Source organism: Arachis ipaensis, chromosome B3 (genome assembly GCF_059453495.1).
Source record: "Arachis ipaensis isolate K30076 ecotype BB chromosome B3, ASM5945349v1, whole genome shotgun sequence".
NCBI lineage: Eukaryota > Viridiplantae > Streptophyta > Magnoliopsida > Fabales > Fabaceae > Arachis > Arachis ipaensis.
Genome location: NC_142438.1, coordinates 6,155,591 through 6,173,328, shown reverse-complemented (window position 1 = coordinate 6,173,328; position 17,738 = coordinate 6,155,591). Strand labels below are relative to the sequence as shown.

The 17,738-nt window shown below is 32.7% G+C and overlaps 2 protein-coding genes across 2 annotated transcripts; one reads left to right on the top strand and one right to left on the bottom strand.

Annotated features, from left to right (window-relative positions):
• Positions 1-5,205: 5,205 nt before the first annotated feature.
• On the top strand, positions 5,206-6,302 carry GUN4 (protein GENOMES UNCOUPLED 4). Its single transcript, XM_021117917.2, has one exon. It carries the CDS (start codon positions 5,366-5,368, stop codon positions 6,167-6,169), a length of 804 nt encoding a protein of 267 aa, XP_020973576.2. The 5' UTR covers positions 5,206-5,365; the 3' UTR covers positions 6,170-6,302.
• A 557-nt stretch (positions 6,303-6,859) lies between these two features.
• Positions 6,860-10,465, bottom strand: LOC107628989 (glycosyltransferase family protein). The gene is made up of 11 exons (XM_016331647.2): positions 10,216-10,465; positions 9,835-9,910; positions 9,659-9,731; positions 9,528-9,579; positions 9,244-9,305; positions 8,799-8,862; positions 8,370-8,430; positions 8,196-8,282; positions 7,780-7,873; positions 7,418-7,527; positions 6,860-7,271 (listed from the first exon to the last, which is right to left on the bottom strand). Exons 1-10 carry the CDS (start codon positions 10,433-10,435, stop codon positions 7,435-7,437), a joined length of 882 nt encoding a protein of 293 aa, XP_016187133.1. The 5' UTR covers positions 10,436-10,465; the 3' UTR covers positions 6,860-7,271; positions 7,418-7,434.
• Positions 10,466-17,738: the final 7,273 nt, after the last annotated feature.

The window sequence follows — 17,738 nt, the reverse complement described above, 5'->3', positions numbered from 1 at the left end:
GCTCCTAGTAGAATGAAATAGTTGCTTGGGTGAAGGGTTGGTCATTCGTTACATCTTCTTCACAGTTTCTCAATGACATCAATGCTTAGTCTCCTCCTCCATAGCTAGAGACAATGGCGATAGATTAGGACAGTGCTACTTGGTGGCTGATTTCTTCCAGTCGTTGCGCTAAAGTTGGAGAAAGTTTCGTGAAAAGCTATTGAAGCAAATGGTAGGAAACCGTTTAAGCTATCTTGAAGGTCAGTTTTCTTTTTTCCAAATTTTTTTTTTGGTACATTTTTCATTCTTCCGATGAGAGGCTGTTTAAGTTACTCTTTTCGTTTATATTTAGATTTTGTTGGAAATGATAGGTTGTTAGAATTTTTGTTGTTGATATGTTCGAACTGCTACTGGATGCTCTGTTGCTTTTGAATAGAACAAGGGCTATCTCTGATTGTGCAGTGTGTGTTTGTTATTTATTCTTTTTGGGTTGCATGCATTTTAAATTTTTTTTCTTCTTTTGTTATGTTGCAGATGGACGCCGAAGTGTTAGATATAATATTTCATCATGGGAGAAATGTTGAAAAGGGTAAAGATAGAAGATGGACAAATTATCCTGACAATAAGCACCATTTGGGTGAAGTTGATGTTGATAGGTTGGATGTATTCTACCTGAGAAACTACTTCAAAGAGTTAGGATATGAGAAAATGAAGAAAGTTTGGTGGCATGTGCCACAAAGGAGCCTGGAAGTGGGGTTGAGGCGTTTAAACTCTGATAATGAGTTGAGGGAGATGTGTTTTTATGGTGAAAAAAACAATGGTATTATTGATGTGTACATTGAACATGAAATTTCAGAACCTGAGATACTACAAGGGCAGGATGTTATTGTGCACCTAGATGACCAATGTCCTAAACTCTTTCCCTAAAATTACTACCGAGAAGCCACCTCCGTTGAGTTTGAGCATAAAGCTAAAAAAATAATACCAAGGAAGATCAATTTTAATTTGAAATTGAAGCCTAAGTCTAAGACAGTATCCAAATGCACACCCACACAAAACAAAGTGACCAAGATCAGGAGATACTGTTAGAAATTTTCCACCCCAAGACTTTAGAAAAAGATTTTTCAAAAACAAAGGTAGATGGAGGTGACGATGTAGTGTTGTCCTCTAATTCAAACTCTCATGACAGCTACGAAAGTATTGAGGACGAGGCGTACAAGCCCGTATCGCTGGAAGATAGTTCAGGTAAATTAGGCATTGGAGACAAAATTTCTTCATCCAAGAAGAAAGTAAGAAAATACAATGTGAGAAAGAAGGTTCATGAGGAGAGTGGAAAGGAAAAAGGGAAGGATAAGATTTGTGTTGATGATGATACATTTGTGGAGGACGTTTCCGATGAAGGAGTTGATATTGGATTTGTTGGGGGTGTCAGGGCTAATATACAAATTAATGTGACAACCACAAAAAATTTAAATTACAAAGAAGTTACCTTCATTCACATTATAATTGGGACAATCAAAGAAGGGCTTGTTAGGATGTGTCTCCATCGCTAACCACATAAGCACAGGGCGGCAACCACAGTCGCATCACTCCGGAACCTGCCCATGCCTCCTTCGTGTTGTGCTTCTTGTCCAGTTCTCCATTGATGATGACCGGTTTGATCTTCCAGCAACGTGGCTCCCAATTCCTATCATGGAGGACCACTATTGATGTAGACAAGAGATAAAGAACGAGACGTCAATGGAAAGAACCAGAATGAGAGGAAGCAGAAGAAGCTTTAGGGTTTATAAAAGGGATAGGGACTAAATTGAAAAATTGCAAAACAATATCCATGTCATCTATCTGTTATGTAGATCTTAGGTGGCAGTGGTTGTGCCACATCAGCAAGCCAGTTGCTGACTCATGCCGGAATTCGAGTGAAGGGCCAGTATGTAGTCTGGAGCACAATCTCGAGGAGCATAACAGTGCAATTGAAATCTTAGGGGCTAAATTGGTGCACGAGCCAAATCTGGAGGACCACTATGGAGATTTAGTTCCCAAATTTGCTGCAAATACAGAGAAATGTTTCCTCTAATGCTGCATTTTTTCTTCTTCTTTTTTTATTTCGTATTTCTTTCTTTCTTTTAGTTGAATGAATGTAAGTTCATCCTCTTCCAAATAATTTTGTACTATTATGTGTTTCTTCTTCTTCTTTGTTTGATTTTTTTTGTTTTTATTCTCGTTAAGAGAGTAAAACAAGAAGAAACTTGAGAAGATAAAACAAGAAAAAAAAAGATGAATAAGAAAAAAAAGAAAATGATGATGATGATGAAAAAGAAGAAGCAGCAGAAAAAGATAAGGAGGAGGGAGAAGAGTTTTGGAATTATGCAGAGCTTATCGACACACATACACCAAAAATTCTTAAACAATATACTTAAATATCTTTGTGTTACACCTAAATATCTTGGTGTTACACCCGAATTTGCTGCAAATACAGAAAAATGTTTATTCTAATGGTGCATTTTTTTCTTCTTCTTTTCTTTCTTTCTTTTAGTTAAATGAATGTAAGTTCATTCTATTCCAAGTAGTTTTGTACCATTATGTGTTTCTTCTTCTTCTTTGTTTTATTTTTTTTGCTTTTATTCTTGTTAAGAGAGTAAAACAAGAAGAAACTTGAGAAGATAAAATAAGAAAAAAAAAGATGAACAAGAAAAAAAGATGATGATAATGATGATGATGATGATGATGATGATGAAAAAGAAGAAGAAAAAGCAGCAAAAGATGAGGAGGAGGGAAAAAAATAGTTTTGAATAATGCAGAACTTATCAGAACACATACACTGAAAATTCTTAAACAATACACTCAAATATCTTCGTGTTACATTGAAATTTGCTGAAAATATAGAAAAATATATTCTTTAATGCAGAACTTTTACATTACATTCAATTCAAACCATCAACGATGAACAACAATTTTCACAAACAAAAACAACATTATTCACCTACAGAATCATAAATTACTAACGAAAACATTAACTAGAATCGAACCACACCTCAGCCACTTGATTGGATTCAAAACAATAATCAATTTCGTTCTGATTCAATTGACAATCTGAACTTAAATTATTCATTATCTTCAACAACGAGATAACTGTTCAAAATTAATTTTAGAGCTTGATTTCAGAAACGTAGAGAACGAACGAAGAGAAACGCAGAGAATGCAGAGATGGAAGAGAACGTAGATAAAAAACATTGAGAAAATTTGAAAATAAAAATGAAATCCTTTTGTAAAAGGCAGTTATATATACCAGTTAGATTAAGAAGCGCATGAGATGAATTAGGATAAAATGACTTGTATAAAAAAATAACTTATATGTAGAGAATAATTATAAAATCAACATAATTGTCTATTATGTAATATTGTAATGAATGACTATAACGGTTATAAATAATATAACACATACTTTTTATCTAAAGTGGCATAGTCTTGGTACGTGCAAGACGACATTTAAATTTTAAACTCTGATACTTTTTTTTTTGTTATCCAATATATTTTTGAATCCGGCAGACTAAGGACTAATCTGCCGCGGATTTGAACTTTATTTAAGGGTCTGTTGTTGGCCAATAGATTGCTTCATGCATAAGGTAGAATTCAAACCCCCGGCACTTTTTTAAGCAAACGAGTGAGTTGACTGCTCGACTAACACAAGTTGGTTAACCCCGACACTTTTTAAATTGACTAAATGAATATCAATCCAAATTTTTTTCTGTTTAAATTTTTTACATGGACTATCCACATTTTTTTTACTGCCAGTCTGCCACTACATTAATTTTTAATTTTTAAAAAGTTCATGTCTTATAAGCCCAATACCGTGCAAGCAATGCTGAACCGCATGCATTAATTCCAGAAAAACAATGGTCTCGGCCCACTTATATTGGGTATGTCATGTTTTCTCGTTAGAAAGAGAATTGGAGATATCCATGAAACATTTAGACGAAAAAATATAAAAGTCAACTGCTCAGGTACCTTCTGAAAACTAGGAGGAAATTACCCTCTTTCATGAACTATTTTTTATTTTATTTGAATATATTTAAATTAAATTATAGATAATTAACTTATTACATTGTTTCTATTTTATAGAATATAAAACTTGAAAAATATATACATAATTTATAATATATTTAATGCATGTTCTAATATTTCATATGTTAAAAGTGATCAAAATAGACTTATTATGTAATAATACACGAGAAGAATAATTCATTCCATAATTTTCAGAAATATCGGAACAATTGCCCAAAAAATGAAAAAATGTGACCCCGTAAACTACTAGTTTATCTCAATTTTTTCGCGCCTACTAGTTCATCTCAATTAATATATAGAAAATATGTATACCTTTTAATTTATTATCATGCTAGAAAGATAATAATGTAAAATTATTTTATTTAATTTAACATCAATAATTTTATATATATAACATCTAAAATTATATATTTGTTACATCTAATATTATGTATTCATTTCAGAGATAATTAATGAATATAAAATAAGACAATTTTTAACTAAGTTCAGCTGATTTTTATTGTTTCTCAAACATTTTCGTTATTTTTTGGTTTTTTTAATCGTTTAGAATATGCTTAGAAGTTAGAAGAGCATACATAAAATCCAAGAAGAAACTTTGCCACCACATAAAACCATTAAAAGACTACAAAATACAAATTGTTGTGTGTCCTTTGTTCAGGGATATGTAAATTGTACAATCAATATCTTCCTATAAGAACGGCAGTTTTTGTGCATAAAATCAGATAAAAATGATAACTCTATGGTGTAGGTTCTAGAAGTGATAAAAAATGGGAGGCAATGTTTTTCTTCATATTTTAAGAGGGCTGCTGAACATTTAAAAAAAATATATCTTATTTACATCCTGTCACTAATGTATATCTAATGATGTCCAAGAATAATGTTAAATTTATAATCTATATATATATAAAGTCATCTACCTTGGTTACTAAAATTGTAAAACTGCAGCCAAGAAAATTCCAGAAATGTTACACCTTACACAGCATACTAGCACATTTAATTTTCGTTACTAAGAAAAATAACAAGTCAATTTCATGGGGGTAAAGAAATTAATTGTGCTGAGAAAGAGAGAGAAAGAGAAAGAGGTAGTGTTATCTTAGCCATACCCAAACCAACCAATCACAAACTAGTATTGTATTCCTTTTGAGATGAGCCTATTCAGTGTTCAACTCTCTCCCCACATATTCCTTATCTTTCACCACACAAATAACAACATTAACACCACATTGTCTCATATCATATCAAACCTTCAAGACTCAAAATCTTAGAAGAAAAACAAAATATAGTGTCATTACATTCATTCATTTTGATTCAAAGAAAACAAAAAATGGCCACAAACTCTCTTCACTGTTCAATTCAACAACACCATAACCATCATTTCCATATCAAATTCCAACCTCCAACTACTATTTCTGCTTCACAACTCTTCCTTAAACCCTCTAACATTACCAACAACATCACTCTTTCACATTCTTCTTCTGGTTCTTCTTCATTTTCATGTGTTACATTCTCACTCTCACAAGCTACTTCCACCACCCCATCATCAACCTCACAAGAATCAGTTTCCTTTGAAGTCTTAAAGCAGCATCTCACAGCAGAAGAGTATCAAAAAGCTGATGAAGAAACAAGGAGGCTCCTCATAGTTCTAGCTGGTGAAGCTGCTCAGAAACGTGGATATGTCTTCTTCTCTGAGGTTCAGTTCATATCAGAATCTGACCTCAAAACCATTGATGAACTCTGGAGGGTCCACAGTGACAACAAGTTTGGATACAGTGTTCAGAAGAAGATATTTGAGAAATCCAATGAAGACTTCACCAAGTTCTTCATCAAAGTTGGTTGGATGAAGAAGCTTGACACTGAAATGGAACAGTATAACTATAGATCTTTCCCTACTGAGTTCACTTGGGAGCTCAATGGTGACACCCCAGAAGGCCATTTGCCTCTCACAAATGCTCTCAGAGGGACACAGCTGCTATACAACATCTTTAACCATCCAGCATTTGATGAAGAACAAGAACAAGAACAAGAAGAGGGTGATGATGTTGTTGCTGCTGTTGAGGACAAGGGGTTGAAGGAAAAGGATGATAGTTCATTGGCTAAGAGGGTCTTCAAACCAAATTATAGCTTCTGAGTTCTACCAAAAAAAAAAAAAAAAATTACTACTACCACAGACAAGTTTAGTGAACAGATAATGTAATTTGGGTTTTGAATTTTGAATTTACCTATATATATAATATGGTAATCACAAATTAATTATTATGAAAGTGGTAGCTTCTGTTTGTTTTTTTTTTTTTTCTCAATTTGCAAATGTAATTTTACATCATCTTTAAGGCTTAAGTGCATTTGTCAAAACCCATAGAGTGAAAAGGTAAAAATGTTATGTAAATCAATCAGTGTGCATATGAAATTATGAAAAGGACAAAATAACAGTGAAGCCTACCTTTGTTGTTTTTCTTGTTTGCTTATTCAGTTGCAACTTGCAGAAGAAATCTATTGCATAACAAAAAATGACTGCTACAACTTGTGTATTGTATATAACTATATTGCTCAATTTCATTTTTGGATTTTTTCACCAATGTAACTTTATTGCTCCAACTTCAGCCATTGAAGACACAGATGTAGTCGGTGCATAATGTGTTTCTTTTTTTGGCTTATTACACTGGAAATTTGAAGATACAATAACCCAAGAAATTGTTTGAAAGAAAATTAATAGATCTATTACACGAGCAATTGAAATATATAAACTATTTCAAAATTAAACTTTTATGTTAAGATATCAGGTTGATTCATACGCACTTCAATGTAAAACTCTTCCACACACTTTAAGCAAATGTTATTATATAGACAAAAGTAATTAACTTCTACATCAACAATATAAAAAAGAAATCAATTGTATGTACGAAACAACAATATAGATGCCAGTGCATAGAAATATATCTAGGTATTTCCTCATGTCTTTCTATTTCCATCCATTCTCTCTAGCTTTCAAATATGACCTAAGCAAGCTTAACTCTTAACAAATTTTAGAAAGAAACAGCAATGAGGGGGGAAAAAGAAAATTTACAACATAGAATGATATTAGCATTTCCAAAGGTTGATGATTTACAAGAGTTGCCTCCACTGATACCATCTCTACTAGTGCTACAAAATCTAGTACAGCAGTGTAACAGAAAGCAAAGTTTGTATTGTAACACAACTAGATGCTTTCCACCTTCTACAATAGTCACAGAACTCTGCATCACAAAGGAAAATGTTCTGCAATTGCTTTAGTTCCACATAATTCTTTTTTTGTTCCTTCATTAACTGATAAAGAAAGCTATTTCTAATTCTTGGCATTGTGTTGAGCAAATCCAACATTGTTAAGGGGACCAATACTTACCAGGCAGGAAAAAACCCCTAAGCACAGGGGCACAATCTTCTTGTATGCTGATGTGAACCATCACAAGAAAGCATAGACTGTGTCTGAGTGTATAAACATGATCCTGGATTCTGAAAACAACCAAAAACAAAGAAAGATTATTATCATTTATCCTTCATATAAGTTTCATCTGTCTAGCAGAAATTCAAACTATTTAAATATTTAAGTCACACACAGATCCCAGATACTTTAATTTCCGTTGACTATCAACAAATGATTTCGATGGGAAAAGTACAATATTAGTAAACCACTGTTCATCAGTTTCTGGAATGTAACATATTTCTTGTGTTAGTAAAACAACACAAAACATAGCCAATTATTACCATATGCTTGGGGGCATCATCAACAACTTCAGCAGGTTGATCTGTTCCTACACTTGAAAAGCAAGCTCCTTTGCAGCTCATATATTTCTGAATACTGCTCAAACAATTAAAGAACACTTGATAAGAACAGTACATTAAAAGAAAAGAAACAAATATCTGTAGTCATATATGATCTTCCTTTCTTTCTCAATAATGCTTTTTGAGTCAAGAAATTATACATCTATGGCATGCATGTTAGAATTAACCATCAATTCTAGATTATTTATCTAAAGGGGAAACGAAAAAAGGGGCTCTAGATGAATATAATTACTCCTTGGGTAGATCATAACCACGAGTTAATCAAATTATACGTTTCATGCCCAATGTTTATAAACTAAACAAAATAAGAGCACCAAAAACTCCAATGCACCACTTACATATCACAATGATTAAGAACCAAAAGTTTATTTGGTACGCATAATTTCCCTCTTAACTTGCAAACTGAATTACATGATTCACCTTGCCTGTCAAAATGGCCAGAAGTTAAACTGCAAAGATAAAGCAAGGAACAGCAAGACTTAATGAAAAGAAACAATTTCAGTATAATTCACCTGCCAACAACAACATTGATGCCATTCAGTCTTGCTTCAAGGAGTGTACTATTTGTCCCCGCTTCAATGGACAAAAAACAAACAGGTTTTAATGAAATAGCCATAAACAACAGAATCAGAACATAATTGTAAATAAGACATACATACAAACCCTTCCATAACAAGGATATGCTAGTAATATATATATAAAGATCTTTTAGACTGCAAAGTACAACGTGTTTTGAAATAGATTATGGATGCTAGTCTACTGCCAACAACTGCTAAGTATATTTAACAATTTCTGTCTAGACAAAATCCATATCTGCAACAAAATTGATGTCTGATGGGATTTCAGAACCCACACCTTCGTAGTTAAAAAAATTAGAATTTAGAGACTTAACTCAGTCACTGGGCACTGACTAATACAATTAGTTCCCTCATCACACTTACCAGAAGAATTAGATGGGAGAGAAAAGCAGTGGTGGAAATCACTAACATAAGCGTTTTCATGAACCTGAAACATTATAACTCATTGTAAATATTAAACAGCTACAAAAATATAAAGAAGTTAAAAGAAAAATATGTTCATTTATCCTTATTAGAGACATATTATACAGTAAGCAAAAGAGTCCGTGGTGGTATGTATGATTCATAGTTCATAAACCTTCAAAAAAAAAAAATAACAACCACGAGAGCTCCTATTAGATAGGAGACATGGGAAGAAAGGGCAGGACCTTTTAAAAGCATGTTGTAAGTGCAATTGTGTAAAGGAATTAGTTCCGTAATTAAGGGATTTGCTAATATCAAGTGTAAAAGGTGTAAGAATAAATGGCTGAGTTGAGGGGATACAACTTCAAGAACAAGAAGAAAGCAGGAAGGCATAAAGAATGCTCACCACACTCTCAGAACTATGACGGCATCTCCCAGCACAGTAGTCAAAAACACTTGTATAAGTCCCTAACAAAATATAAAAGGATGCATGTGTTGGAATTAATTAATCTTACACAGGAGACCTGTGGTACATAAGAACCAATCACCAGCCATACGACCTAATAAAAATTGGGATAGGGAAAAAAATTGCATTTCTTAATTCCTATGTCTATCAAGGCATTCCTTAATTACAAATAAATCCATGGCCAAGGCAAATATCCATGCAAAGTAACGAGGCAGAAACTTTACTTGCAGTAGCTGGTTTCGCAACCTTCACCTTCAGAATTTGTTCCTTACTTGTCTGTTCAATTAAACCCATAAACGCTTACTTAGATCCTTCTTCAACTGGATAAATATCATGCAAGAGATTTTACATTTACCTGCACAGGGTTTAGGCAGCACGAAACACAATATTCGTAAGAGTTGCAACACTGTGAAAGAACATTGCATCCTCTGCGTACCAAACATAAATTCACAGCATGAGATGGCTGAGTCAATGTCTTATGGAATCAAAACAAAGCAGTTTCCATGTAAACAAAACGAAGGGAGAACTCACTGACAAGAGAATTTCTCCCCAGTTTCGGGGCAGCACCGAGTCTGCGGATCCACGGACATAGCATTGCACACATAACCTACCAAATTCAAAATCCATTTATAGAAAAGCAACAGCAGTAAGTTCATAAATTCTTAGGTGCTCTTGGAGTAAGAACAGAAAACCTGCTATAATTTACACCACAATAGCTGAGTTGCTGAACTATATGAATGAACCATAGAACAATTTTCATTTTCTTAGCTCACTTAAGAATCTAATCTAATCCAATCCAAGTTCATGAGAGATACAAAATTAAAGCATATAAGCAAAGGTATCTGACAAAAAGAATTAAGAAATGAAATGAAATGAATATAGTAATTGGAACCCTAGAAAAGAATGAGAGACCGTTATCATCTGTGAGAAAGTATCTTCCTTGAACGGTGGTGTTGCAGGGACGATGGGAAGGTTCAAACCCAATGTCTTTTCTGATAGCGGTGATTGTTGTGGGTGAAAAGTAGAAAATGTGTATCAGAAGCAGCATCAGAGTGTTCGTTTTCCCCATCGTGTGCAATGCTTCCATTGATTCCCACCTTCCATTGCACCTTCTTGCTTTTCTCATTCCCATGTCGATCTGGCAAAATGCGAAGAAATATAAAATTTTATTTATTTGGTATTTGTTATAGGCCTACTAAGATTTGTTTAACAAAAAGGAAAAGGACAAATTAATGGGTTAATTTTTTTGGATATTGGATAAAAATGGGTGTAATCCTTTGGCTGATTTTTTTAGATATGATTTGGGGGTGTGAGTTATGCTGGGATATGATGATTAAGGGTGATTTACACTGTTATGACGGTGTTGCTTTTTTGGAATTTTGGGGGAAGAAATCGGGGGCACCGATTTGAAGCTGCGAGGAATCGGTCCCACCGATTTGTGGGAGGGAGAGGTTGATGGATGTGAAATCGGTGCCACCGATTTGTGCAAGGTAGAGGCTAATGGGTATTAAATCGGTGCCACCGATTTGAGGGTGCTGGAAGACATGAGCAAAGAGTGCAGTAATCGGTCTCGCAGAGAATTTTATTTTAGTCGGGGCGCACCAATCGAACCCACCGATTTGGGGTGCAGCGGTCGGTCCCTCCGATTTGCCGTTTGTCCATACAAAAAGCGGACGGTGGTATCACAGAAGCCCCATTTCTTCCTCGTCAGCTAATGTTCATCCTCTTCTCCTCTCTTCTCTTATCTGATTCTTCTCCCTTATTTCTGTAAAAAAAATTCCTGTGAGGTTGAGAATAGTTAGTGTTATGGATGATAGAGTTGTATTAAAGATTTATTATTACGGACATATCTTATTACAAACATATGAGGGAGTTCAATTTGTGTGTGAAAATCCGGTTGATGTTGTTATTCCGTTTACGTTGTCATTTGAGGAGTTAAAAGGTGTGATTTGTGAGAAGATAGATTCTCGAAGATATAGAGAATATCGTGTATTTTGTACAGGTATCCTTTACCTGTGTTTGGTGGGTTTGTTCAATTTCAGACCAAGTATGTGATGGACGAAGCGAGTATGCAGGAAATATTTTCAGTGTACATGGAAAATCGCAACCGAATGTCGTGCATCGAGTTATATATTGAGTTTGAGCAATCTGAAGCGGACCGTAACATTGAATTGGAAGATTATAATAGTGAAAGCGAAGATGAATTTGAAAGTAACTATGAGATCGTCGGTCCAGGTGAGGACGAAGAAGAAGCTGGCGGCGCCATGAACGCAGATGTGGCGGAAGTTGCAAATGCACTAGCAAACCCGCATCCGTTTCAGGAGCCTTCTTTCATGCGGTCATTGGATTTGGAGGCTATGCACGCACCGGAGTTTCCGCAATATATGAATCCAGGTGCGTAAACCTAGGTGGCTATGTGAATCTCTGAAGTAGCAGATCGATAAGTCAGATGAGTAATGTATGTGATATGTGACCAGGCATTTGTGACCATAGCGTTTGATTTTTTTATTAATTAATAGTTCTCTGTTGTGAATGATATTTAGTTGTTGTTTATGTAGATGGAATAGCGAGAAATAAGACTATAACGATCTTACATAGTAAAGTGTGTTTATTAATTGAGTTGTAATAAAAGATTTGTTACTGAGTACATAATGAAGCATTTATTACTTTTGCTGTATGCAGCCCCTCCTGTTGTGGCGGATGGTGAGTTCACAGTGGGGATGGAATTCAGTTCAAGGGAGGCAGTAATCAAGGCAATTAAAGATTACACCATCCGGATAGGTGTGGACTATTGGGTATATGAGTCGGAATCGACGACATTCTATGCAAAATGTACAGAATATGGGATGGTTGTGACTGGTTGATCAGGGTAACTAAAATGCAGAAGAAGTACTGTTGAGAGATAAGGAGGTACAATGGAAGTCATACTTGTACCAGGTCTACTATTTTTCAAGACCATTCGAAGCTGGATTCCAAGACAGTTGCAGAAGCAATAAAGCCGTTGGTAGAGGTTGACCCGTCTATAAAGGTGAAATCAGTAATTGCTGATATCCAGTCAAAGTTTAACTACACCGTCAGCTATCGCAAGGCTTGGTTAGCAAAGCAGCAAGCGGTCGAATCAATTTTCGAAAGTTGGGAAGTATCGTATGAATCCATTTGTTAACTTATCTTACCATAAACAGAATACAATTTATATGAATTCTTTCAATGCATACTTTAATCAAAATTACCTATTTGCAATTGGAAACACTCGGGGGTTGCCGGGAATCGACGCTAGAAATGGTAGCCGGATCCAAGCCCAACTGACCAACAGTGTTAGTGGACCGTCCATCTCCTTGCAGTCGACACGAGTTGCCCTACACAATGATCTATACAAGTGTGCCAAGCATGCTGAACCCCAACTAAACTGTATGATCCCACCGAAGTTGCGGAGCAAAGGTAAAAATTTCCAGTATACCGCTGCACCCGACTTATCTGCAAACAGAATTTTCCCAAATAACAACATTATGTGACACTTTACATACATCTGCATGTGCACATCATCATTCAACACTATACGATCTCTCACACTCCTAAACCACGTTAATTTTATAAAGCTCCCTCTACAGTCATTCTTGCTGGTTGCAATTCCAAATTGGTGCAAGCACTCGGCTTCCAATGCCTCAAAGCTACTCATGGTCGGACCTGTAACCGGAAGACCATTTGTTGGCAGACCGAGAATTACCGCCACATCCTCCAAGGTCACGGTACACTCACCAACCGGAAAATGAAAAGTATGAGTCTCGGGCCGCCATCTCTCAATCAGAGCATTAATCATTGCTGACTGGCCTTTAATAACTCCAACTTGGGATACATAATAAAATCCACTCTCGCGTAACTGTGCCTCAACAATTTGGTTATATGGATCCGGCGGGTGTAAATGATCGCACATCAACATCCTTGAAGCCTACAATATCACATTTTCCAGTATGAGAACAAGTATAATATAACTATATTATTCAAAAACACAATTATGCTTAACATGTCCATTATAACTAATTCCTAGCATAATTGCAATTCAAACATACACATTAAATCTGTTATACAAAAATCCTTCAATCATATGCATTACTTTATAACATAAATTAATTAACCTTACACAGTAAATCAGCCTCTATTATTATTATTATTATTATTATTATTATTATTATTATTATTATTATTGTTATTATTATTATAATTCATATAAAAAAACAGCATACTAATTTATTATTATTATTATTATTATTATTATTATTATTTATATAAACTAAACAACATACTAATTTCTTATTATTATTATTATTCAAACAGCATAGATACTAATTTTATTATTATTATCATTGTTGTTATTATTATTACTATTATTCATACAAAAACCAGCGTACTAATTTTTTTTACTATTATTATTATTATTATTATTATTATTATTATTATCCAAACAGTCTACATACTAATTTTTCTATTATTATTATTATTATTATTATTATTATTATAAACTAAACAACATACTAATTTCTTATTATTATTATTATTATTATTATTCAAACAGCATAGGTACTAATTTTATTATTATTATTGTTGTTATTATTATTATTATTATTCATACAAAAACCAGCGTACTAATTTATTATTATTATTATTATTATTATTATTATTATTATTATTATCCAAACAGCCTATATACTAATTTTATTATTATTATTATTCAAACAACATACATACTAATTTTATTATTATTATTATTATTGTTATTATTATTATTATTCATATATACCAGGTTTACTAATTTATTATTATTATTATTATTATTATTATTATTAGTAGTAGTAGGTAACACAGTACAAAATCTAATTTTAGTTATTATTAATATATTGTGTAATTTTGACTGAATTAAAATTCAATTGTTAATAATCATAAATAAAATAATTAATAAAATTTTTATTACTAATCATAATAATTAATTAAATTCAATTACTAATACTGATAATAACAACAACAATATATTAATATCTTCCTATTCTAATCTAATATATACAGATCTCATTTTTTTTCCTTTATTCATTATTTTTTACAAACATTTATTTTTTCTTTTCTTTTTAAATAATATACATAAAAAAAAATCCAGTTCAGTTCATGAGCACCGGTTCACACATGAGGATCTCCATACATATATACATACAAAGTTTATTCCTATTTTTATTTCTATTTCTAACCACCTAATAATAAAATTATACATACATGTTTAATTTCTAATTTCTACCTAGTGCCATTATAATATATACTGTTAATAAAATCTAAAATTATCACTATTATTATCATTAAATAACATTATTAAAAAATAAAAACTTACATAATTTGGATCTCCAAGATAATTAACAATGTGAAGCTCCGGTTGATTTACTTTCTTGGTTTTTCTTTTTTTGGCATTTTTCTTCAATTTTTTCAAGGAGGTAATGGTGGTCCAACAATGATGAAATGGTGGGGTTGAGTGGGGTTGAGAGTAAGCAGAAAGGGAAAGTTGTTGTTGAGAGTGAAAAAGAGAGAGTGTGAGAGGATGAAAGAGATAGGGGTATCCGGTTTTGAGAGGGTAAAAATGCATAGGGAGTCACGGGCCAGCTGCATGCGCGACGCGTGGCAAGGGGGTCACCAATCGGTGCCACCGATTTGCGCACCTGCCCCTCCCTGAAATCGGTCCCACCGATTTCCGTCTCCCCCGTCGGTGCCACCGATTTCTTCTACAACGCCGTCACATCTCCGTCAAACACCCCAAAACCCCATAACGCTGCTAAACACCACCTTCTCTCCCATATCAAAATTAAAAAACTCGTAATCCTTTAATATTGGAAGTTAAGGTGTTTTACAAAATTTTGGGGGCTATAGAATTCGCAGAGTGCGAATTGCCAAATCAATTTATTTTTAATTTATAAAGACAATACACAGACTGCGTATTGTATTATTTTAATATTAAATTACAATACGCAGATTACGTATTGTATTATTTTAATATTAAATTACAATACGCAGTCTGCGTATTGTAAATACACAGTTTGCGTATTGTCATTACAATACGTGTTCTGCGTATTGTGTTTGTCCAGAACAGCGCCCCGATAACACTGTAAAACTCTATTTTTTATCATTAACGTAAAACTCATTTTCCTCTTCCATATTAAAATAAAAAATCCAAATTAATGTCTGTGCCACTCGATCCTCTCAATTTTTTAATTTTTTTAACATTTGAAAGAATAAGATGTGATCTTTTATCTTTAATTTTATAAGTAAGACTAAAAATAAATATGAGAGAGAACAATAAAAAATTAAATTAAACAATTGACACCATCCAACTTTTTTTTCACTAGAAAAAATTTGCTCCCATGCCACTCCATAAACATCTAAATTTTCGAAAATTTAAAAATATATTTAAGTTTTGACTTTTTTACAAATTGGAGTCACGTCCACGAACATTTAAGTAACGTTTAGTTGATATCCATATCTCATTACACATTCTACTCTTTAGTTTGGTGAGACATATATTTTTAAAAGACACAAATAGACACGGAGATATTAAATTTGTATACCTCCAATTTAGTGAAATACCGAAACATAATTTGTGAGACACTAATTTTTTACTCTTTTACCCTTATTTAATTTTTAAATTTTATCTTCTTATCTCTCCAAATCTTTCTTTTTCTTCTATCTCTTTTAGATGCTATAACCAAATTGACCTTCTTGTTTTTTTTAAGAAAAAATTGTACATTTAATTTTTTATTTATTTGAATTTTGATTAATCTTTGATAAATTTTTGTCTTTGGTTTTTTTATTTTTTTATAAAAAAATTCTATTTTAATATTTGAATGATAATTTAAGATGATATTAGAAGAAATAAAAAATACTGAAAGAAATAAAATTCAATGGTAATGACATGTAGTGTTTGGAGTGATGGATGTGAAGCGGTTGTGGTTGAATGAGCAGTAATTTAATCTTTTTCAAATATTTGTGTGTCTGGTTCATTATTTTTGTCCAACACAATATATAAACATAAATATTATATATATATATTTATATATATATTTTTTTTAATGTCTGTATCTTTGTGTCTATATCTCATTCTATACATAAACCAAACGAAGCCTTAAGTCTTGAAGATTTAAAAATATATTTAAATCCTTGACTTTTTCAAAATTTGCACACATTGATTTATGGGTCTAATTTGTCTTATTTTAAAAACTCTCTCACGTGTGTATCTGTATTAATCAAGTCAGTACAACAGGAATCACGTTTGATTTTATCGTTAGATCTAACAGATCTAAGTGAATATGAGGAATCAATATATCCAAATTTAAAAAAATTAGGAACTTAAATATATTTTTAAATCTTCAAAAATTTAAATGTCTGTAAATCAAAAAGTCAAAAATTTATTTGTTCTTTTTTCTACAAAAAATATTATTGAATTAGGTAATTAAACTAAATTAACTAAAATAATATGTATTTACCTCTCTAGTGACCCAAATGTGTGACTATCAAAATCAAACTGACCAACTGAAAATGAGCATTCAAATACTACGAACTTATTATTTTGGTGCAATACTTTTTTTTTTATCAAAGATAGAAAAGTTCGAATCCTGCGACTTTTTAGATGAATACGAAGAGACTATGCCATTTGAATTATAATTTATTGACTATTTTAGTGCAATACTATAAGTATAAGATTATTATTAAAAAATAGACGAAATACTCTTTTTACATTAAAAACTATGTCATGAACTCATGATTGGACCATTTGGGCCATAATGGTCTTCTGTAGGTAAAATTGATACTGCTGCTCTTGCCGACCTGCGAGGCCCACTTTGATTATAAGTTTTTGATATTCGGTCCTTCTTGGTCCTTAGTAGCAGGTGTAAGGTTGAGTTTGTCTTTAGGAATAAGACAAAACACTAAGAGTAAGATTTGTATTTTATTTGATAATAAATTAGAATAAATTATAAAAATTTAATTTATTTTTATTTTTTTATTTAAAAAAATTGAAACGAAAAATATAATAATAAAAATATAATTATAAAAAATTAATAAGAATAATAAAAGAAAAAAGAAAAAATAAGTTGTATTCTTTATTAGTGTTTCTGTGTCTTTTCTGTCAGGATGAATACAAAATACACTAATTCAGTATTTCTGGAGTCTAGACACAATGTCTTTATCCATATTTTCTCTGTCAAACACGATTTTGTGTGTCTGTGTTCCTATTTTAGTGTTCTATCTTTGTAAACAAACTTAGCCAAGTGAGCATATCTTTAACCAAGTTAGGTTAGTAGTGGTTAGCACTTAGCTCACAAGTGTTGAGGGTTCGAATCCAGTCTTGTGCATACAACACATTAAAACTTCGATCCATGACGAATTAGTATTTGATATGCCGGGTTGAG

Excerpts from the sequence above, each read along its gene's own strand:
- LOC107628989 (XM_016331647.2), bottom strand. The coding sequence starts at position 10,435 with ATGGGAATGAGAAAAGCAAGAAGGTGCAATGGAAGGTGGGAATCAATG. Across the intron at positions 9,306-9,527 it reads TGCGAAACCAGCTACTGCAA|GGACTTATACAAGTGTTTTT; the intron begins GTAAAGTTTCTG and ends ATATTTTGTTAG. Across the intron at positions 8,863-9,243 it reads GTCATAGTTCTGAGAGTGTG|GTTCATGAAAACGCTTATGT; the intron begins GTGAGCATTCTT and ends ATAATGTTTCAG.
- GUN4 (XM_021117917.2), top strand. The coding sequence starts at position 5,366 with ATGGCCACAAACTCTCTTCACTGTTCAATTCAACAACACCATAACCAT.